This window comes from Zootermopsis nevadensis, unplaced genomic scaffold (genome assembly GCF_977971745.1).
Source record: "Zootermopsis nevadensis isolate Lab colony 2312 unplaced genomic scaffold, Znev_1.0 Znev_ptg000010l, whole genome shotgun sequence".
Classification (NCBI taxonomy): Eukaryota; Metazoa; Arthropoda; class Insecta; order Blattodea; family Termopsidae; genus Zootermopsis; species Zootermopsis nevadensis.
This window is the reverse complement of record NW_028259142.1, coordinates 7,218,982-7,246,722: the sequence shown is the minus strand read 5'-3', so window position 1 is coordinate 7,246,722 and position 27,741 is coordinate 7,218,982. Positions and strand designations below refer to the sequence as shown.

The 27,741-nt window shown below is 35.5% G+C and overlaps 1 protein-coding gene across 3 annotated transcripts in view; it reads right to left on the bottom strand.

Moving 5' to 3' along the window:
* Positions 1 to 27,741, bottom strand: part of ss (aryl hydrocarbon receptor spineless) — a 265,001-nt gene that overhangs the window by 166,249 nt on the left and 71,011 nt on the right. For all 3 annotated transcript variants that reach the window (XM_087346402.1, XM_087346401.1, XM_087346400.1), the window contains exon 2: positions 4,331 to 4,521. In XM_087346402.1, the coding sequence (XP_087202528.1) occupies positions 4,331 to 4,521 (191 nt within the window). The remainder of the gene's footprint in view (positions 1 to 4,330; positions 4,522 to 27,741) is intronic.

The window sequence follows — 27,741 nt, the reverse complement described above, 5'->3', positions numbered from 1 at the left end:
TAGAGCAGCCTAAGTAAGATGAATAAGATGGGTCGAACATGGAGCACGCATGGAGAAATAGATAATATATGTTAGTCTGGAAAACTGAGAGAAAGAGACCACTTTGGAGACCTAGGCATGGAAAATGAATGTTTAAATGAGTCTAAAAAACATTGTGTGGGAGTTGTAAATGAATTCAAATGACACAGTACGTATTTCAGTGTTGTGCTCACAATCACACCACATTCCGGTTATAATTCTATCATATAAATGGTGCGAAATTTCTTAACCAATATAAGCAGTTATCAGCTTGTCAAGAAGAACTCTGTTCTGTGGATTTTTAAATCACTTCAAACAAATACCAGAGCAATAACAGTTTCGCTTAACATCTTACACAGTTCATTGTTTACCATCTTACCACTTCACGCTGTGTAGTCTATCAAACAACGTCAATTAATAAATAAATAGGACCAAGAAATGTATAAACGAACTTAAAATTTCTATAATTACTAACGAATGACTTTTCCCCCAGGCAAAGTTGCATTATTGCTTAGAAATTTCTTAATGTTTAAAATGACAATGTTTGTGTTAATATGCGTGAATAATAATCGATTTCATATCGACTTATTCAACACCGTATCGGATGCGTTCGGAAAACACCATAAAACATGTTCCCAAACTTTAAAGAATTCCTCGCTCAGTCTGGATATAATTCAGTAGTGCTTTCACTTTTAGAAGATACTATAATTTTATAATACAGTAAAAAATAAGATTTATTTAATGAAGCTTATATTCAGATAGAAGAATCCCGGTCAATAAGTACCGAATTCGATCCACGGCCATGGGCCATTTATATAAAAAATCCTGGAAAAGAACCATATTATTTGAATCCTTGAATACTAATAAGCAAATTATATACTTAGTAGTGAAATTAATACCCCATATTAAAGTAGATTCACGGCTATTTCACACACAAAGCCCTTACATAAGGAGGATTAAATTAAATTTAAAACACGAGAAACATATGCAGAGACATAAAAACTGTAAAAAAAATTCATCATTTTTCGTCTATGGTTGTCATGGATACATCACCGCCCTAATTGCCACTCTTTAACATCCATCAAAATGCTTGAAGGAATGGATAGAGAAGGCAGTAAAAATAACAGAGATCCTGTTATTTACAGGCTACGCGCTTAAAGGAGACCGTTTCCCACTTTTTTGCTTCTTAAATATGAAGCCATTTATCGATAAAATTCTGTCATTTATGGTTACTGATTCAGGCCTCAGCCGATGTGCTTAATTTTAATATTAATACTTTTATTAAGTACCTCTGTATAACTCAAGAGTTATCACAACATCGGTATAAGATCATAAATGAGACTGTGGTACATGAATTATATTATGTTATTTAATTAAGAAAAGATAAGGGATGGATTTATTGCAAATATTTAGGCAAACTTAATTTTAATTTTTATATTCTCTGTGGAAATAATGCATAAAAATGAAAAAAGACTGTTTTTTGAAATTTTAATGCCACTTTAGATTACTCTAATATCAAGACATAACTAACATATAAAATTTTATCTGTTCTATATCCACTTAATTTTAAAATAGACAAGATGGTACAAGAAATATACAGTACTATATAGGCTTATTAACTTTGGTTTTTACGCCAAAATACTGATTTATTATATCCCTGATGATGGCCGCTTCGACGATCGAAAAATGTTGGGTTAATGTAAATAAAAACAATTATTATATTGTAATTTTGATAGCTTTATGATTTATAACTGTTTTTATAAGACTTCTAATTCAACTGAGAAAAAGATAACATTGATCGAGAATGCAGAGTTTGAAAGAATAACTTTGTGGTTGTTTAATTATTATTCCTAAAGGCAATGGACCAATTATCCTATACGTTCAACACAGAGAATAAAATCATTGTCCGCTGAAATACACGCTCAAGCAGTGACAGACGGTTAATCAGCACTTTCGTATCCCTATTTCCACTCCAATAACGACATAACACAAAAAATTCGGTGAAGAAACTTCTAGCATTAAGGCATAAACGGCAAACGAGCAATTATTTCAATTTTACAGCTCATTAAAAATAACCAGACCTGTTTAAGGGCGAAGCTGCCGTTAACAGAATGGAACATTTGCTGAGTGTTTTTTGATTTGAGTCACTGAGGTTATACCGCGGTATTTTATGTGGGCATACCTGTATAGTACTCGTGCAGAAATCCCGTTGAAATTCAACGGGGTATGATGTTTCCGTATATATTTTTGCACGATCAACTAGCATTATTTAATTCATATTTTCCTTCCACCATCTTTTCTCCCTTTGCCTATTCTCTTTGAATCTATTTCATTTAACTTACTAAAATTACGCAACAGGAGAACAAAAGAGAGACGTAATAAATTCTTCTCGTCCTCAGGATTCTGACAGTACCCTGAGTACGAGGACAAAAATATTTCTCGAAACTTTGGTATTTTCTTCATTACGCCACCTTACACGACTAGTAGCCCGAGAAGAATTAATTATAGGCTACTTAATTGCCTTGAAATTTTCTGATCAAACAGCGAAACACGGCAAACATGAAGTCAGGAGACTATACAAAGCGCAAATTCAACATTTCTTTGGAGGTACGTGTTAATTTAAATATGGCATTGCTAGCAACAACCATACAAACATCAGACTAGGTAAGATGGCTGTATTCTGGGTTGTAGCACCGTGTAATCTGGTAGCAATTTTCAGACGTTTCGGAGGTAATCGCTGCTGCCATCATCAGGACGATGGAGGCAACATCATTTCTGAAACGACGGTGAACGTCTACCAGACTACACGGCGCAACAATCCCGAAAACATCCATCTTTAGACATCAAACTAACTTTCACATGATGCAGATATATACTCATTTACTAAGTCATATTTCTGTTAAGAACGTTCATGGCATCATGCCAGAAGGGCGTATCAAAATATTTGCATAATTGGAGGTACTTAGACTAACAACATAAAACTGGGTTGTATGTCATGCCAGAAGGGCGTAACTCTGATGGTGCTCTATAGAGAAATAGTTACTATACATTGGTATGTATGAACACGAATAATGTTTATTTGTCAAACGAAATATGTCTAAATCATTTATTTTGTTAATACACCCTTCTCGCATGACGCATTTGATATGAATAACCTCAATACAAACTATTAAGTTTAATCTGCATCTGTGATTTTTTTTTAAATTAAAGAAAAATCCATCAGCTCAACTATTTTACAAAGTAAGATCTCAATTACATGAACTACTTTAAGTTACTCTGAGCAAACGGTACAATATACTTGATATTTAGATTTAAGAAGTTATGCGGAGACTTTTAATTTAAATTAATCTCCAAAACTGTGCCACCCATTTGAACTTTTTGTGATATTAATGAGCGCGTTGCGTGTACGTAGATTCAGGTCACATTACAGCGCATATCTGTTCATATTTCGAATTAAATATTCTTATACCTACACCCAGCTCGTAATAAAACTGGGGAGATGAGAATGATATCCAGCCCATAGAAAATTTCTGGGTTTGTACGCAAGTGGCCAGTGTTCTCATTTGTGAAAAAAAAATACTTTAAGCGGGTCACAATGTTATTTGTGACGTCAGCTGATAAAGATAAACCCATACCGTAAAAATTGGGGTAATGTATTCCAAACGGATACAAACTAAGCGCATAAACATATATAGTTTTTTTTAATAAATATATTACTAATATATAGTTTAATTTCTTGGTAGGATAAAACTACTTTTATTTATTAAAAGTATTAAAATACCGAACTGAGTCCAATATAGAAAATAATGGGGCACGTTTTAATTGGTTATTAGGGAGAAAAATGTGTAAATATTTGTCGTAAGTAAAGGCAATATACATTTTTAAAGATAATATTCTGTTATTTAAATTGTTTTAAGCCTTTCGAGAAAATTACAAGTAGTATTGTAATTTAAATATCAGTATGCCCAAAGCTGTTTTTACCTGATTTAGAATGACTGGTGTTATACAGAATGTTCCAAGTGCAGAATCTACGTGAATGTGGGTAAATTATGCAAATAAGCTTATTATAAAAGCAAATAAGTTATGTAGTATTTGAGGTTTCCACGGCGGTGAGTCTAAAGCTGACTGTCTTCTGAATAAGTTGTCTTTGTCGATTTAAAATGTCAGTGAGTTACATAAAAAAAAACAACGAAAATTTAACTAAAAATTCCATCCTATATGAGGTACCATATATTTCAACAGACGAAAGTTCTATTAATCATCAATTTCTGCTATTATCAAAGATGTCAATTACTGAAAAATATGCTCTTACCTTGAAAGTAGCTCTTAGTGCGCAGGTAACTGACGGATAGCCGGAGAATCGAGAGACGATCCAACTTGGACAAGATATTCTGCTCGAAGGGCAAGAGACTGGCCAAAGTGTCCAACTCTGCGTTTAGCCGCTCGCGATGTCTCTTACTGGGGTTACTCTTCGTCACGCCGTCCTTCGGTGGCGGCTTCAGGCTGTAACACATGACAGCGTCGTTAGGGGATCAACTTCCACTGAAATATTCTACTGAATAACAGGCACTTATGAACGATCAGTCCAAACCTTTGTGACGCTACAAACTTCAAAGCGATATTCTGTCTTTTGCCAGATGCTATGAGCGTCTCCGGTGTGATTGATTCGCAAGGAATAATTCTTCAGCGACGCTGGTCAGCCCCAATCCTAACCATCGATAATGACCTTTGTGTACCCCCGGACAAAAAATTTAAGAGCGGTCAAGTCTGAGACCTAGAAGGCCACGTGGAGGGACCTCATCCAGAAGATGGGTCACAATGTTGGCGTGGAAGGGGCTTCCGCAAAGATTGAGACTTCAATGACGAAATCGGAAGTCGGGGCGCATCGCACGTTTGTTTTGGAATCTGTAAACTCAGTTTGACTAAAACTTGTGGATTTTCACTACGCCATATTTGAAAATTATGCAACACCTGGCGAAAAGCTTGTGGAGACTTTACATTTGTGACAGAAATTTCCATGGTTAGTATACGAAATATATTACTTTATTGTTAGTAGAAATTTTGACAGACGTGATATTTATGTGGGCTGTGACTTCGGCCGTTATTATGGTGACAGTATAAATAAACTGAGCACACAGCAACAGATGTAAAAGAACCTTTAACACAAAACATTCTACTTAGACTACGCAATATGCAAAAAACACAAAAACAAGAAAGATAAAATTAGCTGAAACGGAATGTTCAACGTTGGACCATATGTAAAATAGCTTCGTGTAATGTGTTGAATTGATTTCGTTTGAAATATTCTCTGTTGTAATGTAATATAAAGACGCTATCTTAATATCTTCTGGACACGATTATGTACATTATCACTAATATTTAATATTTATTCTCTTAGGACTGTAACTGTTATTTGGGTTATTCCATACACATCTTTCATTGGCTGGGAGTTTTTTGCTTAGTTATTTAATTTATTGCTGAATATTTCACAATTTAAATCAAATGCCAAATGATAATTTTAACAAATTGCTTATGGCTACCTATATATTCGTAATTTTGAATGTATTCTGCTCCGTGGTTTATATTTTCGCGCTAACTGATGGTCAATGTGCCTAAATTTCTGCGTATTACATGGTAATAAGTGCTGATTATTGTTACTGATTATTGTGGAGGAAAATCTTCGGTATTTATCTCATTCTGTTTGTTATTTTAGCGTGTGTTTTATGTATTTCTTCCGACGCACTAGACCTACTTAATCCTGAATGGAAAACACGTCCCTTTCTGTTTCTATACAAATGTAACCCACTTAAGTGTGAGTAAAAGCTAGAATGAGTGTTTGCCATGTGGCGCTTTGCTTTCTTTCTGTGCAATCTTACAATCAGGGCTTTGTAGTTCAGCAGAAGAGGAGTGGCTATTGTTCCTAGATTTATAGTGCTTTGTGCGGTTTACTGGAGTTTGCGTTTTCAATTAAATATCTACATAGCACTTCTCTGCTTGTCTGTAATGCATATTATCATGTCTACAAACCACAATCTGCCCCATCATTCCTTGGGAGCATAAGTTTGACTGCAGAGAGAGTGAGAAAATATTTCTTTTTAACAAAATTACATTAAAATTATTATTATTAGCGCATCGACATCTATAACAAGGAGTATATTTTGCTTAGGCATTTTATCTAGCCCATTTACTTGCAATTAACAGTTAAACTGAGAAAATTATTGTATTTAAATGTTTCTCTTTTGTCCATATTTTGGGTTCTTAATTTTGTAAGATTTTCTGTTTTTATTGTTTATTGTTTTTATTTAGTATTAATATTTTATTTTGTATGTTATCTATGTACTGTTTATAATTTAACTGATTTTAATTTAATTATTATAATACTTAGGTATATTATTTAGCTCATTATGAATTATTAAGCAATAAATTAATTAAATTATTATTATTAATATGGTACATATATATATTTAGTTTCATTTATTTGTTTGTTTTTGTATTTGTAATATTTTACTTTTATTATTATTATATTTTATCCTGTACTGTTGTCAGCACTTGGCTGTTGTCAAGCACTTAAATAAATTAATTGAATTAAATTATTATTATGCACTGTATTTTATTTATTGTTCAACTTAATTATAACAATAACGTTTAGGTTTTGACCTTTTTAGAATAATCCATGTCTGTATTAGGACATATACTCAATACTGGATATGTTTGATTTATCTATTTTTAAGATATTGTAGATGCGTCATATTGTGATTTATAAGTATTAAAAATATTAAAAATATATTAAAATTGGCCGTCAATCACAAATAGTGACAGGCGACACAACAACCGATGAAGATAAAATATGGAGGACGAGAACACGATAAGAAAAATGAGAACTGAAAATCATCATTAAATATCAGTAAAAATCAGTAATTCAGTAAAAAGTTTATAATATAACACCTGATGACGGCTATATATAGCCGAAACATGTCGTAAATGTTCCACATGTAAATCGAGTACTCGATAAGGAACTTTTAATTATCTTATTTGTGATTGACGGCCAATTTTAATATATTTTTAATATTTTTAATAATTATCTATTTTTATTTATGTACACATTTATGAATAGAAAGAAACAATACTCATATTACAGACAGATATGAACAAATCTGAAAGCGCAGTATGGATGAACACACAGACGAAACGCCACAGGTCTGTTATTTACAGGATTCTCTCAACCCTAATTCCGGTTTCAGTGTTAACGTGGAAATTTTAGGTCTCCAGTTTCTATAGTTACTGAAATAAGGCGAAAAGTAAGTCCAGTTCTGCGGAGGCAGAAAGCGATTCGCAAAAACTGATCTCGATTAGATTACACGTTTCAATCTGGACGAGGTGTGGTCCCGCACTCTGCTGATTCATTGCTGGAAGTCACTTGAAACAAAGCCGCCTGTCAACCTAATTAATTACTTGCTGCAATGTTAGAGCAACTGAACTTCGTCAGCCGCGGGCAGTAATAATGAAATGAGCATTCCTTAAGCGTGACAGGTTGACAAATATCGGCCTGCATCCAGTGACCTTTGTACCCCCTCATTCTTTTAGACAACCGAATCGCATCCAAGGTCCATTATCATGTTCAAGGTTTGCAGAGAAAATCCCCCAGTCTCTAAACTCCGAACACTTTGGCAGACACTGTTAAGAGAAATATAAGGAATTTTTACAGGTCTATTCTCATACAGAGGGCGCAGAAATATTCCAATTAAATATCACACTCAAGCGTGTACTTAAAAAATGATCTAGGTTGTCTGTACACACTGCGCTGACTTTAACAGAGAAAGTGATATTTAGATTTCTCAACACATTTTCTGGAAACTGATTGGAATTTTTTCTCTACATTAAAGAAACAAAAGAAAGTAATTAATAGTTTTATCTCTGCCGAATTATATTTCAGGGGCACCAAAATCTTCTAAAAGTTCTGAGTCGCTTATATAAATTATCTGTGGGTTTTTACTTCAGGGAACAACTTTTGATGAACGACGCAAGACGGACTGCATTATATTTATTTGTGGTTTATTTAAGAAAATTGCCAGTGACTCAGATTATATAGTGTCGAATTATAGAATGAATAATGAATAACAAGTTGAAAAGGATATGGAAGGAAGCGGTTGTGGTCTGGAAGTATTTCACCCCAAAATGACCGAATGTAGCAACCAATAAAAATCTAATAGGTGCATCATATATTATTAATAATTAAATTCTTTATAATATAAAATAATAATAAGTCATTTATAAACTAGCTTGGGGATAATGCATTCTTTTAAAAGTGCATTTAGTATTTTATATTGAGTATTAATGCATATATCATAACGAAAAAAAAAAGATATCCTTCCATACCAACCTTACGCCAATAAAAACACCAGAACTGCTCAATATACGTATTGCACATAACTTAAACTCTGTGTACTAAATCTACAAACTCACACGGGCAATTCTAGTTTGATTTACTAATAACGAGCGCATTATTTAGGGTCTAAATTAAGTCTCACATATTATTCTGAACGCTTCGATATATTTTGATACGACTTTATATAAAAATATTATTACTTAGAAATTTCATTCGGTTTAAGTCATGGTAATGGATCTAATGCCTTTCTAATTATTTGTTACATTTCGGTTAAACTTGACATAAGGCTATTCTAATTTATAAAGGTTATAATGTATAGGGTTTATTAAATGTAATTACCTTCAAAGGCCACTTTTAACTTACTTATTTATTCTTTACATAGGCCTAAGTTTTACATAATTTTTACAACTCTTTATGAGACAGTTATGAAGCATTTTTATTAGTTTAATTTGTTTTATGGTTGTCCTTCATTGAGGGCTTATGTAAATGACCATATAGCTTGTAGCTAAATATAAAGTACGTAATGTTTCAAATACACAAAGGTAAATTTTATATAGGGATTGTTCGGTTTGGGTACCCCTGATTTGAAGATTTCTGTCTTCTGGGTTGTTGCGCAGTGTAGTATGGTAGATGTTTACCAACGTTTCAGAGGTCATCGCCCCGAAGACGGAGGCAGTATGACCTCTGAAACATTGGTTAACATCGACCAGACTACACAGCGCAACAACCCAGAAGACAGAAATCTTCATACTATGATGACGGAGGCAGTATGACCTCTGAAACGTTGGTAAACATCTACCAGACTACACAACACAACAACCCAGAAGACAGAAATCTTCATACTCTGATGACGGAGGCAGTATGACCTCTGAAACGTTGGTAAACATCGACCAGACTACACAGCGCAACAACCCAGAAGAGAGAAATCTTCATACTCTGATGACGGGGGCAGTATGACCTCTGAAACGTTGGTAAACTTCGACCAGACTACACAGCGCAACAACCCAGAAGGCAGAAATCTTCATACTCATCGCCCTGATAACGGAGGCAGTATCACCTCTGAAACGTTGGTAAACATCTACCAGACTACACAGCGCAACAACCCAGAAGACAGAAATCTTCATACTCTGATGACGGAGGCAGTATGACCTCTGAAACGTTGGTAAACATCGGCCAGACTACACGGCGCAACAACACAGAAGACAGAAATCTTCATACTCAAAGCTGTGTAAACCTCAAATCATATATACCCCTGATTTGTGTGAATTGCAAAAATTGTATCTAGCTGAGTTAACATCTCAATTTTGACTCTTCACAAACACTGTATTTTCATTCGCTACACTGCTGATATACAGAATTTCTTTTCAACAAAGTCGTAGGCTTGGCTATAAGAAACGTGTGCGACATCCCCAATCAGTTCACGTGTTCACGTTTATTTAAACTACTTCATTTATAATTCATTCATTCATTCATGTCCACATTTTAACCAACTTCGATACACTGATACAGACGAATCGCGTAGGCGTTTGTGACCTGAGAAATAAACTCACGAGCGACTGTCGTGCGTGACTCCACCAATCACAGTTTCGAAAAGGGATCAAAATCATACGAGCTAATTACTGTTTGCAGTGCATAACTTTTAAATATGTAGGTTATACAGAAAGTTAGAAAATATTACGAAATACACAATAAATTACAATTATAGGCCCATAAGTTTTCTATATTTTAGAGAAATAATAGCCACACTTTGAAATGTAGGTATGTTCACTAGACGCTAATGAGAGACACTTTCTAATTTTGACAAAGTTGAGTGGAAATATATAGGCCTAGGCTACATATTAGGGGCCCGGTGTCTTCAAAGCCTGATAAATATAGGCTAGGCTGTTTCAAATTGATGAATGTGGATCTATCTGTCTTTCATAACGTCGATTCAAAGTCAGGGTAGAGAATCTGAAAGAAAGGTTTTTAAGCAATGCAAAATCACTTTTTGTAAAATGTAGACATTACTGTAGAATAAATATTTGTTTGGCAAAATAAGCATTCCTGAGACTTGCAACTACGTCTTTTTATCAACAAAATGACTCTCGATACCGAGGTATTTAAAGATGCCAACTTGCTTTTATCAAATCCAGATTTACAGACCTTTTCTAGATTTATGTCAAATAAATTTTACGACTGTACACAACTGTGTTATTAAACGGGAGCATATAAACGTGTACTGTGATAGGTCTTTATATATACTCGAAATAAAATAAACAAAATTAAAATAAACAGGAAAAATAAATTAAATCCTCAACAAGGCATAAATAAAAATTTACAAAAACACAAACAATAAATCTAAAAGTTCGTTACGATGGTGAGTTATTTAAATAAAGATACGAATTAAGCAATATCAAACTTCTTACCTATTTACTAAGTATCTTCCTGATTATGTCAACAACGTTCATGGGGTGCTCAAGAAATATATGATATGACATTGAGAAGAAACAAAAGAAGTGTCATCAAGAGATTTCACGACGACTAAATCCAATACGTCTTCTTTAACAATCAGCTGCACAATTTATGATGAGGACGAGACGGCTATCGAAACGTCGGTTTCTTACGTCACCTAAAACGGCTGATTGTCCATAAAGACTTCACTGAGGAAAGACGTATCTGTTAGCATCTTGACTCACACGACCTACTTATGTACATCAAGTCGTTATGACTACTGCATGTTACTCAAATTAATTAATATTGATGATACGTCACGAGCAGGATTCCTTGTGCACCTGTCAGAATATCGTTAAGGTCTGTTATAGTTAAGTAAACTTAAAAATAAACAGCGTTGACCAATCACGTTGCTTCCAGTAACAGAACGTGCAAATTACATTTCGGTTGCATGCTACCTCTTGTCAGACAACACGATACCACTTGCTTACCGACGATCTGTACCATGACAGGGCAATCACTAAGTAATTTTTTGAGATACGAGTCTCATCACACAATGCCCTGACCACCTCTGAAATCCATCCAGAGACGGGTAGAACGGCCAGAGCGTGAATCTGACAGCTGGTCTCCATCCAGTGTCGTACTTAACAGTGCGTGGATGTTTAACTTAATATAAATCCTCCACAAGAGACTAAACAAGATCAAAGTTACCAGAATATAATTCTCCAAAGATTTGTAACGATGGTTTATACGTTGAGTACCAACCATAGTTTGAAATATGTTTTATATAAACGATGTTTCGGGATAATTTTAAGCATCTATATGCGTCATTTGACTGTCATTACACTAATACAGTAACCACGGTTGAAATCGAACCCATACGATAGTCACTGAATTCTTATTGAGAATCTAATACTAGCTGGAATAGTCAAGAAATTTACAACCTTTATGAAACCTAAATTTTCACTACTGTGTAAACAATAGCCCGTAAACATTTGACGAAATAGTTTTAATAATAAATCTGTCAGAATAATGATAACTAGTCATCTCATGATGGGAACAGTCACCTCTCGAAATGTCGTGTAGACCTAAGTTTATCGGTATCGTGTAAAATATTAAATGTCCAACACATTATTTGCATAACGTGACCTGAAGATACTAAAGACATTTAGCTCCTAATAATAACACGACTGTAACATTCTGCCCTAACTAATAAGTTTTTTAAAAATAATTATAATTAGACTTGCCTGAATTAAATATATCCAGACAAATTCCGAGATACTACATTAAATTAGGTCACGACAGGTTTATTCCACATCCTTTACAATTCAGTTTTTTACTACCACTCTTATAGGACATGTTCTAAGATACCGAAAGCGTCGTTAAATAAACCACAAATAAATATTAAAAATATAAAACTAAAATTCACAGCATGTCATAACAGGCCTACTGCATGAACGCCACCTGGCAGTGCCTACTGTGTAAGGCAAAAGATCGACTGGAGTATTGTACGTCACACAAAAGAAATGTCAATTATAATTTTTGCTATTCTGTAACAAATGTTAATTTCTGTAGGTATCCTGTAAATTTCATTCATGGATAACCAATAATTCGCATTTATTATACAAGACAAAGCTAACAGTCTTTAGAAACAGGTACCGGATATTTTTGTACGTACAAACATACGCTTCGGCGAAATGCATTTCCTGGCGAGTGTCTGTTTTGTAGTCAACATCTAGAGTAGGCATCAGCAAATTGCACGCTTCGAGGCCACGGATCGACCATAACACCCCCTCCCGCAGTTCCGTTTCCACGTGGCTTGAAGTCACCAGTACAACGTTGCCAGCTCTGTTACGCTACGCATTCTGAGGCTGTATTCACGTGTCTGCTCTTCGCTGTTCGTGCTGCAACGCTGTATGATTTTACAGTTACCCTCAAGCACGTAATATCGTGACGATTATTATACAGAGTGATTCAAAAAGGACTTTACAACTTTGAAAGTGTATAGAAATTTATTCAGAAGGTTTACAGAATCGGTTGAGGTGTCGTTTTGTAGCAAACCAAATCAAGTTTTACCTCAAACAGTCATTTTGGTTCGATGTGATTGCCATTGGTGATACTGCAGACATCCCACCTGAAATCAATTTCTTGTCAAACACGATCCAGCATATCAGGTGTCACTTCTGCAACTGCGGCGGTGATTCGAGCTTTGAGCTCAGTGAGATTGGCAGGTATGGGTGGAACATACACACGATCTTTAATGAAACCCCATAAGAAAAAAATCGAGAGGTGTCAAATCTGGAGAACGAGGTGGCCATGCTATCGACCCTGTTCGACCAATCCACCGACCTGGGAAACGGTTATTGAGGAAATCCCGGACTTCTGTGAGGTAGTGAGGTGGTGCGCCGTCTTGCTGGAAGTGAATGCGCCCTTTTTGGTCATCTTCGTCTAACTGTGGTATGAGAAAATTTTCGAGCCATTTTCAAATGCACTGCCGCTTGCGCTCGCGGTGACGGAATTCGGTACTACAGCACAACGTGAGTCAAACTTGATTTGTTTTACTACAAAATGACACCTCAACCGATTCTGTAAGCCTTCTGAATAAATTTCCATACACTTTCAAAGTTGTAAAGTCCTTTTTGAATCACCTGGTATAACTGCACTGAGTTCCCGCGTTTAAACTTCGGTCCTGGGACCACCTATCCTGGCGAAGATAATGAGTTTAATGCATAAAACCCCTTCCTTAACATATGTGAAATTAAAAATGTAATAACTTGATACCTTTAGATGAAATCGACGATTTCATTTCTTGTAAGGTGAAATTGTTCTGTATCTCACATTGGGTCTGACACACGCCTGAGACAATTGTTATTCATATTGTTCAAAGTTCTGAATAACTATAGCTACCATAGTCCAGTAATGGACAAAATGCTGTCATTTGGTACATTTCGTTAGATCCCAGATAGTAACAGAATATCAGATATTTTCAATGATAACATTCCATCTAACAGAATAAATTAGAGAGCCTCTTATTTGTAAATATGAAAATACAGTGACTTCCAAAAGGTGAAACTTGTGTGGAGTACTCCTTGTTGATTAAACGTTTAAGAAATGATGATGGCAGCAAGGGCCTCTGAAACGTCGATAAACTTCTACCAGACTACACGGCGCAACAACCCAGAAGACATCCATCTTCAGACTCACCGTCGTGAAAACCGAAAATCCTAGAAACGTAAATTTTCATGATTGGTAAAGATGCTTCTAAGTTTCGATTATTCTGTCGTAGCTCGTTAACCAGAAACTCAGGTCCAGAATTCTGAGCGAAGACTTGTCTGTGTGAACAAGGCAAGGACAAGCACTTAAACATTCATGGGAAACAGGAAACGCAAATTTTCATTCTTAGGTAATGCAGTAAGAAGCTAATAATCCTACAGAGATAATATGTAATCATGTGATCATATGAATAAAATATGAAAACATAATACACCAAGACAATAATTTGTTTTGTAACGTATGACTAAGTGAAATTCTGGGTACTTTAAGTACACAGAAAGAATCCCCCATTGTGTTTCATATCATGCAGTTTAGTCACAATGTGATATTAAAGAAATGGTCCGGAGATAGGGATTAGCTCTATCTAGTGGGCCCAACTGTGTAGGAACCTGAAGACGGAGATAGAGTCCCATCTCCGAAACGTTATTTTTACGTTTTATGTTTACTAGACGATGGATAATATCCAAGTAAATTTTTATTCAATTAATTCTAAAGAAATGATGTACAGTTTTTTTAAAAAACGAATTCAAAATGTGCACAGTCGAAATTTAACTATCAATGACCAGCTGGAACAAAAATTAATTGACCGGACATGCTCTTGCGAAAGTTAAAATTTGTAGTAATGGTTCAGTCAGAACGTAGGCAAAATAATTACTTACGAAAATCTACCTTTTTTTAGTAATATGCAAATTTAAATTTCTTACGACGGACGCCCTATGCACCAAGGAAGTAAAAGCAAGGATAGCCATGGCCAAGGCAGCTTTCGTCAAGAAGAGGATACTTCTCACTAGCAAGTTGGGCTTGGAGATGAAGAAGAAACTAGTGAAGTGTTACGTATGGAGTGTCGCGCTGTATAGAGCAGAGACTTGGACACTCAGGAAGAAGGAACGGAAATACCTGGAGAGTTTTGAAATGTGGTGTTGGAGAAGAATAGAGAAGATCAGGTGGACGGATCGAGTGACCAACGAAGAAGTATTGAGGAGAGTCAACGAGCAAAGAAACATTCTGCAGGCGATTACACGAAGGAAAGCTAACTGGCTGGGACATATTATGAGAAGGAATGGATTACTGAGTGATATCACCGAAGGCCAGGTTGAAGGAAAGAGAGGACTAGGAAGAAGATTGATACAGCTAACCGACGACCTTAAACAAGGAAAGAAGATGACGTTCCAGGAATTAAAGCGAGAAGCCGAGAATAGGAACAACTGGAGAGCTCTTTTTGGGCAGAGCAATGGACCTGTCGTAAGACAGAACACTTAATAATAATAATAAACGACGTTACACGCGAACTATTAAAATAAAACTCTTCTAAACGTATCCAGGACTAAAATTCTTACGTTGCCTTAATACCTTGTGACATTTTTGATTAGGTTTTTTTTATTTGTTTAATGAATGACGTCTAAGTTAAGCAACAATTTCTTAGTTTTATTCTTCCACGTGTGTACTGAAAGTAAATCTATCTGATTCGCTCCATTATACAGTAATAAAATAACTGTACCATGGCAGGTCACATTTTCATTAATAAATTAGGCCCATACATCGGTGTAATAATGAGTGATTCTTTTGAAAATCCTCCTAAAAAAATATAGCATGAAATACAGAAATCAATCAACTCTACGGAAGATGTGTGATTTGTATTTAAAAGGCGTGTCTCTCAACATTATTAAGCGAAATGTTTTTTTTCACCATAAATTACATTACCCTCCGCCCACACTTCTGCGTCCTGTATTTTTATAAAGCTTTTCCATCTAATGAGACTGAACCTTTCTTTTCTTCTTGCATCGGAAACACAAAGAAAATACAAAGGGGGTGCATTGCTGTTCGCGGAAAGGAACCGCCTTTCCGCTGCCTGCAAAGAGAATTATTTCCCCCATTCTGTGAATATTATGGAGCGTTGGAAATAAACATCAAGATGATTTTCTTTCTACAGCAAAACATTATGAAAGCTCCGCCAGGGTATTCACTTATTTTACATATTTTTACATGTTACGTACAGGACCGAAATGTAACAGAAATAATACTTCTAAACAGCAATAACAAACCAGCTAAAAACACACCAAACCGTGTGCTGACATCTCACTGGCCAACTAGAGAAATAGAACCTATAAGAATGAACTGGGCATGCGCACACCTGAAAGGGGCTACATGAACAAAACATCCCGAAATATCATGGCGGTTGTACGAACACTTGTCTTGGCTTACACCTATAGTTTGTGTTATCTGTGCTGTCGATTAGGTTAGGAACAAACGAATTTATATCTGTATAAATTAATGGATATTAAATAGCGATGGGGAATCGAGGCAATGTCAGACAATTGGAAACTTTGTGTAGGCCGACTGCAAACTGGGCTCCATACTGTCGCTCGTTCGCATGCTTCAAATAAAACACAACAGTTCCAAGGTCACTGACTCCATTACGTGTTTAGGAAACCCCCGTTAGAGCGCCATGTACTGTCTAACGTCAATGATGTCGTTAAAGCGGGGGTAGCATTAATTTTTTTTACTCATAACATCTAAAACAGCACCAACTGATTAGTTTAATCAATACAGGATACATGTTTGGAGATTTTATGGTGGCTTGCACGAGACAGTCCTCCTACTGCACCAGAATTCTTGCAACGTTACCTGTTAAATGTATGCCTTGTGGGCATGTTTCAATTTTAAAATCAATGACCATCCAAATCGCTGGTGAATTTATTGGAATAGTCTGAATTTGGAATGTCGTCATTTACAACGTTGGCCCTAAATAACAGCAGGTTTTATTTGTTAACGCAAAGTTCATGGTGAACAGCACTTTTACAGACGACTGCTAAGCATAGTTATGAGAAAAACCAGTATGGCGCTGTGTCGGACGTAATAATAATGCTTAAAGGTACATTTGTGTTACAACATACGTTGGGAGTGGCGTCTTACCGGGGGACTACCTCTAATATTATATAAAGAATTTCACTTCAGAGGGTTTCAGGGCCGAAATGAGAGGATATCAGTATACAGAGTGGTGCTGTATCGGGGTTTGACTGTTTCCTTAGCAATTCGTAAATCCAACGGAATGTAAAACCTGTCTGAAATTGTTGTCACGTGATTTATTCACAGTTCTTGCAGGTTACAAGATTAAAATAACTCGGACATTGTGACCCTGTGAGATTTTACAAGCAACACATATTATATAAGTTGATTAATTTTGTAACAAAACTGAAGTACGATGGATCGCAGCTATTAGATCCAAAAATATAGACTGGTTTCGAAAATAAAATTGAGAAAATGAAGGAAAATTAAAGATGGAACGTAAGTTATAAGACTAAGCAATAAAAAGTGAATTGATAATGTAAATAAGCACGTATCGAGCCTGTCATTAGTGCCATCTGCAGAGAATTCAGCAACCCACATCCACGACTACGTAACAACCGTGTGGGAAGGCTCATTTATAGCTTCCTGCCACAGAGGAAAGTTTGGGGACAAACATGATTTTCCCATTATGATAATATACAATAGTGAGATAGTAAATCTCATTGCTACTGTCATGGATATCTCGCTAACTTCATACACAATATTAATGTTATGTAACCGTTGAATCGGGTATGTATCAATGCGCTGAACTACGCTGTTTAAATAACGAGGGAAATTACTTTTAGTTTGACGGTAACAGAACAAATAAATAAGTGAACATGGGAAATAGAAAGTGTCATTTCTTTTGCAACTGAAAATTGGACTAAGTAAAATTACACTAATTTTATTATTACCTACTAGAATTCACATTAAGTATTAAACAAAATTACTTGTAGGCCTAAATAATTTTCAGCTGTAAGAAAAATTAACAAGTAAACAAATAGACTATTTTGCGTATTTCTGGACAGACTTAGGCCTAATATTAGTTTTATAGCACCTAAGATCAAAATCAAAATAGAACGCTAATTAAGATAATATCCATGTTCGCAATATTGCATCATTTCAGCACACTCTTAGTAGGAATAAATCGATAAATCGAACAGGAAGTTCTAGAAACAACTTTTGTAAAAGGTTTTAACTTCTATAGACAGTCTTACGTGAATTAACTATTCATCGTAAAATTTGTTCTATTTATGACTTTTTACCAATATAAATTCCCCGACATGAAAGTTGTCAGACATATCTTGAATTTTTAGTGTTTAAGTGTAATTTTTAAAAGTATTTATAAGACGACAATCATGCATACTTATATAAGATTACTTAGAGGAGCTATATACGATACTGACCACAGTTAGAACAACACTAGTAGGAAGTAAACAAGCAGAGACAAAGTTCTCTATAAAACTTATTTATCTTAAGAATGTAAATTATGTGCAGTTTGGATTAACTGAACGATAATGTGAATATCAATAGGGCTTCGTATTAGAAAGAATATCAAAATTAATCTACAAAAGTTTAAATAATCGTTAGTTATAGCAGCATAAAGTATAGATAACAAAATATTAAAAATTATTGCATAAGATGATGTAAGATAAACCAAAATATTTCCAGAATTCAAATCAAAATGAATTTAGAAATGTGAGGACCTGAAAACATGAAAATATTAAAACATTCGGAAAATAAATTAAACAAATTATTTTCTCTTTACAGGTTGGGAAAATGTGAACTAAATTATGATGGATTAGTCTATAGAAAATTGTGTAATTTTCTGATTACTGAAATAAAGATTCTTGTTCGGATTTCTTTAATCAACGCCGCAAAACGTAGTACAATTTAGGTAATTACAACATTGAGTATGTCAAGGAGTTAGAGATAAAGTATAGGCAGGTAATTGTATTACGAATTGAAATTCGGGAGTCAGAAATGACGGGAAGTGGGTCCATTAGGATGAGTTATAGTCGCTCCAGTGACCATGGTATCTGCTGGACACATGTATTACCCGAGATGAAGTCAGAACATATGGGCTGGCACATCACTCGCGAACCGTGACACTGCTGTTCCGGTTTTGGGAGGAAAAAAACAAACAAACAAAAAACAAAAACAAAAAGCAACAACAACACAGATGGTTGTTACTGGAGCAACTGCATTGGCATGGAAAGAGATAAGTACTGGTCAACATTCCCATTAAATTTGCAATATCCACAAAACTATCACGCTAACTAAACTGAACCAGTTCTACTGAAACTTCGTATATACAAGATATGTTTGACACTTAACTGCTCGCAATGATCTGAAATATAAAAATTTTTCAAATTTGTTTTATAAATATTATTATTATTAGGAAGATCACGGAAAATCAGGAGGGCCTGAAATTTAATGAAAACATCACCTTCTGGTCTATGCTGATATTAAATTATTAGGCCGAAGTATAAATAACCCTACGTCATAAAGATAACCGCAGAAATTCTATTAGATTTTAAGTAAGGGATTATACTGAAAATAAACACAGAAAAGTAACTTGTTATGTGAATATCTAGTCAGGATGTTGTAAGACAAGATCATTATCAGAGAGCAGAAGATAATTTGTAAATGTTTTAAAAGTTCAAGTTATTAGTGCTACGGTAATAAATAAAAATTACGTTTATGATAAAATTAGGAACGTATTTAGGAAATGGTTGGTATCACTCACGTTCCGTCTAAGGAAATTAAATGTTTAAATAAAAACATGAAAACTATAAGAAAATCATGTCCGTAGAAAACTGTAACATAACATTCAAGACTTTTCCACACGTGACTAAGGCAATTTATGCATAAACTGTTTATATGTGTTATAAATACATAATTACATGCACTTCAAATCGTCCGCTAATTTATGGACATTCGGTATAGTTACTTCTGTTTCAATATAAAACATGATCTCTTGCTGTAGGAGAGGAAGATAACTTGAAGGTATCTAAGAAAAACTAATAAGAAGAATATTTTCACCTACTGAAGAAGAATAAACTAACGGATAGAGAAAATTACATCATTATGACCTTCATTATACGTATAATTCGAATTATTCTCGAAATATTATTAGGGTGTATAAGATTTGAGGTATTCACAGCAGTGAGTCTGAAGATTTCTGTCTTCTGGGTTGTTGCGCTGTGTAGTCTGGTCGATGTTAGCCACCGTTTCAGAGGCCATACTGCCTCCGTCATCAGAGTATGAAGATTTCTGTCTTCTGGGTTGTTGCGCTGTGTAGTCTGGTAGACGTTTACCAACGTTTCAGACGTCAGATTCATCGCCCTGATGACGGAGGCAGCATGACCTCTGAAACGTCGGTATACTTCTACCAGACTACACAGCGCAACAACCCAGAAGACAGAAATCTTCATACTCTGATGACGGAGGCAGTGTGACCTCTGAAACGTTGGTAAACATCGACCAGACTACACAGCGCAACAACCCAGAAGATAGAAATCTTCATTATAAGTCTGGTTAGATGATGAGAGATGAAAGAGGCTGGCCATGTAGCATGCAGTGGAAATACGAAATACATACAAATTTTGATCGGAACATCTCTAAGAAAGTAATTGCTGGTAAAACCAACGGAAGGGTGATAAGTTAATATTAAAATATTAAATAAATAAGAAATGAGGAAGTGGGCTAGATTAATGTGATTCAAGAAAGGATCGATTTGTTAACAAATTTTTAGGATAAATGTGCTACTGTATTTAGAAAGTGTTTCGGCAATGTTAAGTGACAATACAGTCTAATAAACGAAACTAATCTTAAAGTATTTAATTCACTTCGACACTATATTCCAATTCCAACCTTGGAATCCTGTAGCATCAGAACTCGTCGGATAAGGATTTACCTAATCACAAGAATTCGATGTTCACAAGACATCGCAAACATTGGTAATCTTCCTACCACAAACGGGATTAGAACCCACAATACCTAGATTTCAAAGGCCCCTATAAGTACAAACTGAATTCCGTCAGTCATTGGCAACTGTTCATTTTCAAGACTATAAAAATTTATCTGCATTTCTGTTCGGAATCCTTACTGCATTCCACTTCCCATACTTTCACAAATTAAATTCTTGTTAGAAAGGCAATTTCTAGTAATTCCGTACACGGAGATTTGGATGCAACAGAAATTACTGTTCTTCACGGTCTGAAAGTAAATAGCAATTTAGCTGGAAAATAAATTTGTTGAGAACCACAAAGCATAAGGAAGACCTACCTAAATTCCTACTTTAAGGACATTCAGCTTGGGTAACAGATATATAAATTCCTCATCACTTAAAAAGCCATTATATGGGTTTATCAAATGTTGAAATGCCATTCCCACACCTTTTTGTACCTAAAAGAGATGTCTGATGGCATAGCCGTTGAAGTGGGTACGAGAGATAAATGCTGATGTTTTTTAACACCGGCAGCCGGGCGGAACCCCACTAATGTGAATCTTCTGTTGTATTAGATATCTCCAGCACAGTAGCGCATTAAGGACCGGATTCCTATACGTATAACGTCTGGGGAATATTTTGTTTCCCAATGTTTGTAGCAGCGTTTGTTACAGATTATATAAATCTGTCTAGCCGTGTTCCTCATACTATGCACACATATCTTTCCACATGCGTTATCTATAGGCCTATGCATTTTATTGGCTTTTGACATCCTGACTCCTTACTGACATACAACATAAGGCGTACTTAAAATATGTGTAACCTTTTCTTATGATACCAAATACAATTTTTTAAAAATAAGTTTTCATTATCCATAGGACCCAAAACATTTAATGTAAATTATATTATTGAATAACATCCTCACACAACAGTGTCGCTCTGATGACGGAGGCAGTATGACATCTGAAACGTTGGTTAACATCGACCAGACTACACAGCGCAACAACCCAGAAGACCAGAAATCTTCACACTCATCGCCCTGATGACGGAGGCAGTATGATCTCTGAAACGTTGGTTAACATCGACCAGACTACACAGCGCAACAACCCAGAAGACAGAAATCTTCATACTCTGATGACGGAGGCAGTATGACCTCTGAAACGTTGGTAAACATCGACCAGACTACACAGCGCAACAACCCAGAAGACAGAAATCTTTATACTCATCGCCCTGATGACGGAGGCAGTATGACCTCTGAAACGTTGGTAAACATCGACCAGACTACACAGCGCAACAACCCAGAAGACAGAAATCTTCATACTCATCGCCCTGATGACGGAGGCAGTATGACCTCTGAAACGTTAGTAAACACCGACCAGACTACACACCGCAACAACCCAGAAGACAGAAATCTTTATACTCATCGCCCTGATGACGGAGGCAGTATGACCTCTGAAACGTTGGTAAACATCGACCAGACTACACAGCGCAACAACCCAGAAGACAGAAGTCTTCATACTCTGATGACGGAGGCAGTATGACCTCTGAAACGTTGGTTAACATCGACCAATCTACACGGCGTAACAACCCAGAAGACAGAAATAAGTGATATTATTTTCGAGTCCTGTAAGTTGTTTCCAAAAAGCAGAAATAGATTTCTTAACTTTTTTATTGGAGCAGTGCAATAACAAACTGACTTGTCATGGCGTAAAACGTAAGTCGACAATGCCCGACGCACACGCACGCACGCACACACACACGTACGGACAAGTTACACTGCCTGTTTCACATTAGAATATTTATTTACAGTCGATGTGGTCTTGTTTTACATTGAAAGAAATGATACGCATTAAACAGAGAAACAACACACTACTCTGCAACAGGATAAACTAATTAAGAACGTGTTCATAGCTCAGTTTCTGCTTCTAAAATATCCAACTGGTAGTGACTGAGACAAATACAAAAAAGCAAAACTTTATCAAAGATGCATCTATTAAAAAGTGCATCCTCTGCATAGTCACATTCTGTAACAAGTAATTACGGCATAGAAATATGAAAATTATGTTTGGGTTACTCAGTAGTTTAATTAAATGTATTTAGTTTTGATTTTTGTCTGGTGAACAACTATAAATATTAATTTTTCATCTATTTTTTCCTTTCCTACTTTTGTGAAAATACTTGTGTCTAACATTGAGAAATAAAAAAAATGTTTATTTTTTTATAGAAATGCAAATTAAAGTAACTATATTCATTTCAGGTTTCTTTCTCATGGTACAGAAAATAGCTTCATTTTGTATGAATTTTAGACACATTATGACTGGTATTGTAGATTCAAAAATTTACTTTGGGTGCGTAACCAACAACATTTTTGTTCCAAATCCAAAATTATGTCAAAAGAATTTTCTTGTGATTATCAAAACCGCGACATAATTTTGAGATCTTAATTCCATGTGCAAGTATTTTAAAATGAGTGACTGACAGCGGTCGGTCGAAATAATTAAACACAGATCTGATGTACATAAAATAAAAAATAAATGAGTGACTTAAATATGAAAGTTTTCAGCTAACAGAAAATATTTCTGATAAAAAATCCTACGATGCATCACGACCATAATAGATTAGTACTAAATCCTATCTTGCGCCAGTTCAATCCTATTAATATCTTTAGAACATTTATTGCAAAAAATACATTAAAACATTAGCCTCTGGTATATGCTTAAAGCTCTTCCGGTAACATCGCTGGGGGGTTTCCAATGGAAATTTTGTATTTATTTATTTTTCTTTGATTCTATACGATAAATACAGCTTGACAACATTAACTGGTGAGTAAATTTGTAGCACATTGTACAGAAACCATACGCAACGAAATCTTCACATTCCTGAAAATCACCACGTATTTGGAAAACGTGTAAAAAAACTGGAACGTAAAAACGGGTATAACGATATTTGCCGGTAGAGTAGAACAACGTAACCAATGAATTAAAAACAGGCGTGCGTGAAAAATGTACGACATAGTGCACTAACTAATAATTACCTCTTTAATATAACAAAAAACAACCCTGGAAACTAACATAAGCAGTTATAACAAAATTTAAGTTGATCATGGAAGACAGGACGATGTGTAACGTAATATAATGACGCAAAAATAAGAAAGAGGCCTAATTTAAAATGGGAATTATATGCTATCTCGTTGCGCATAAATTCATTGTAGTTAATGCATGTTAATAAAAATGTCGATGACACTGGAAACTATCTGTGATCGATAAAAGAAATCTCTACGAATTATAACTTAATCTTTGAAATGTAAGTGAAAACAAAACAGTAACAGCTGATGTTGGAACTGTATAAAAAGATGTATTTAGTGTTAAAATATATTAATACTGAATAAAGTTAACAAAATGTGTAAGAAATGCAGACGATGACAAGTCTGTAGAACTGAAACATGTTTGTTTAAATAATTTATTCATAATTGTTTGGGTAAGTGAATTTACTGTCAAATGTTGGAAACAAGTTGTGAAACCAGTAATTAAGTAATTTTTCTACATTTTCCTATTAGTTTATCTCTCTGATTACACACCAAATATTCTCACCAACGCTTTGTTCTGAATAAACATTACATAACTTTTTTTTCTTCGCAGTGAGATACCAAGAATTATGCTCACAAAGGCAGGAATAATGTTAATTATTTATGAAATCTGAGATTCTCACGGCGGTGAAAATACAAATAAAATTTAATTGTATACATTCTATTGCTGTAAATTGTACAACTCTTGGCTCTAATACATCCCGTAAGATAAAAAAAATGTAAACAACAGCTTCAGGTCATGACGTGGAAGGTAAACTTATAACAGAAGGAGAACAGTGGGGGTGTGAATAATTTAGCTACTCGGTCGCATCGATTCTGAGACAGACGTAGTCTCTCGAGATTTAAACTCTTCAGGGTGGGACTGACAGTAACGGCTACCTCATCGTCCCTGAAACTACACGAGCAACTAAGTTGGCTGTCTTCTGTTTCCTAGCACCGTTTGGTCTGATAGATGTATGTTTACCAACACTTAAGAGATCCTTACTGCCTTCATGATAAGACCATCTACCAGACTACACGACGTTCCAACTCAGAAGGCAGCCAACTTCATAACAATTTTTAAATTTAGCAGATGGAGTTAGGTCAGAATTAATACTAACTACGTCAAGACTCTTAAAGTGGAAACTACTGACAGATTTACCAACTTCAAGGCAAGAAATATACTAATAAATGTCTTCTTCTGCTTCTCCTGTTGAAACTAATGCCAGACTAATAAACTTACAACTGGAATTTGTTAATTTTCAAAACGACTCAAGGATAAATAAGAAATCTGTTATCAATCAGTTCCTGTTTTTTGTTCAAAATATTTTTTCCGCCTTGAAATAACCACAAAACAAACTGTCTTAATATAATTAGTGTTTGGCTGTAATTATCGCTATGAGCAACCTTACAGCTTCATGAATAATGTAAAACAAAGGAACACTACGCGCATTACACTTGGAGAATTGCATACAAATTGCAACAGCAGAAATTAAACTCACTATTGACGGATTAAGGACATAAAAGCAGTGTAAATAATTTCACTAATGACTGATTCGGTTCAATAAATTATCGAATAATGGATGGACGTATCAGATTTATTTTAATTACACTCCATAAAGCTTCAATAAATTGTCCTCGTTTATAAAGATTAGGCTCACAAATCGACAATGAAAGGTAAATGTTATCCGACGTCTTGAAAAAATCGAGAACACCTAAACTAAAGGATTTGGGTCTGTTGGACTGAAACGAACGAAGGTTAAATTTGTCTGAAAGCTGAGGTGTTCAAACCAAAGACAGAAAATTTGGACAACGAAGTAGGTCTTCCTATGAAGCAGTATGTGCAAAACGCGATTAGAAGTGAGGTTATGTTTGCAGTGCATTTGTCAGTGGAACTGCTAAAATCTGTCCACAAGTTTCCCAGCAAATATGGACAGTATTTTCATTACGAAATGTTAAAAGATCGTGTGTCTGTGGAGTTTTAATCCGTAATCGTGCGGATATTTGGTTGGTTACGTTGGTTCGCGTGTTTGCGTCTAACCCATGACCTTACCCTAACGTACTGACTCAGCGGTAATAAATTTAACTTGCATATGCGACATTTTAGGTTTATGAAATGTGACTAGGCAAGGATCCGTAACGAGACGGTCATGAAAACACACCGATAATATTCTGGACACTATCAATTGTCTCAGACACATTTTATATATTCCACCTTTCGAGAATTCCCGTATTAGGGATAATTATTTTATTATAATTAAATATTATATTAATATTTTAATTAATTTGGCCGGGACGTGACGCTGAACACTTATCCGTATCTAGTGCCGAGGTTGAGAATGATTAGGAGCTATAAACCTCTCCTCCTAAGCGCCTACATGGCGCGTACCTTTAATTTTCTTTTACTCTAATTAATTTCGATGAAACTCTGGACAGTACGTTAACATGTAGACCATTAGTCCAGTAAAAAAATGTCCCAGGTCCATATAAACAGTCGCCCGTAATCTGTAAATGATTAAATCTTAATAAATATGTCAGTGTAATAACAACCAATTAGCTGACGTCTGAAGCCAAGCCAATTCTCGAAACTTCGAATTAGTTGTATCAAATATACCTGAGAATAATACTGTTTTCCTTGAAAAGTAAGCCATTGATGTAAAAGTTAAGGAAACCACTTTTTATGCATTATATTTGAATTTGCAATGAGAGACTGATCAAAAATATAAAAGTCGCAGTGGGAATAATCGATAATTTCCTCGAGATTTGAACCGTGTTCCCCTCGATCTCATGTGTTGTACCCAATTTCGTCACTCGCGGCCGGATTGCCTTCCAGCGTCTTGATCATGCAGAGTGCAAGAGACGCGTTCTAGCACACGCATGATGACGTCAGCCGTGCGGTGGGTCAGTATCATGCACTTTGCGTGACACCGCCATGGCATGTCTCGTGATGGTGCATTCTGCTTCAGGGTGTTAACCTTTGCACGGGGCTAGAGTCTGAATCAGAAATTTATCGTGTTTCAGCCACGATTCTACCTATTTACGCAACTAAATGGTCCATTTCAAGTTCAAAATCATTTATCTTACCATTCTCCATGTAAATAAAATACCCGAAGATGTCTGTCTTCTGAATTGTTGTAGAAGCTTGTAGACATTATGAGTGTGCTTGCTTTCATCATCATCAGGGTGATGATGGGGCTGTAAGTACCTCCGAAACGTCGGAAAACGTGTACCAGACTACACAGTTCAACAACCAAGAAAATATCCATGTCCATAATCTCTCAGTGAAGAAAACAAAGTTTAAAAACTACAAAATTATTATTTTATTTTACATTACAGGAAGATACAATTGTAACCATAAACATTTCGAAATAAAAGTGATCCTGAGAAAGAGATTGGTGGTAGATATGTCCATAACCTTAAGATATTTTACAATCTCTAAACCACGGCCAATCACGTAAAGGATTCATGAGGGTACTTAACCAAATATCAAGGATACTTTTCATAAATACTCATGGAGAAATCAGAATGTTAATCGCGCTGTGCAGACTCACCAGGCGTTACAGCGCGCTGTTAAGTAACAAAATTAACGGCCACAATGTTACCAGAGAGTCTGGAAGCGGATCCTAGCAGTCAGTTACAACCCTCGCCTGCCAGACTGCACGTGGGAAATGCGATAATGACGATGGTGATAATGATGCACGTATTATCCCAAAACATATGTACTGTATGATTTGAACAACATTTTGTCCTTACTTTTTTTACGCAGCGCCCCTCTAAGAAGATAAAAAGAAA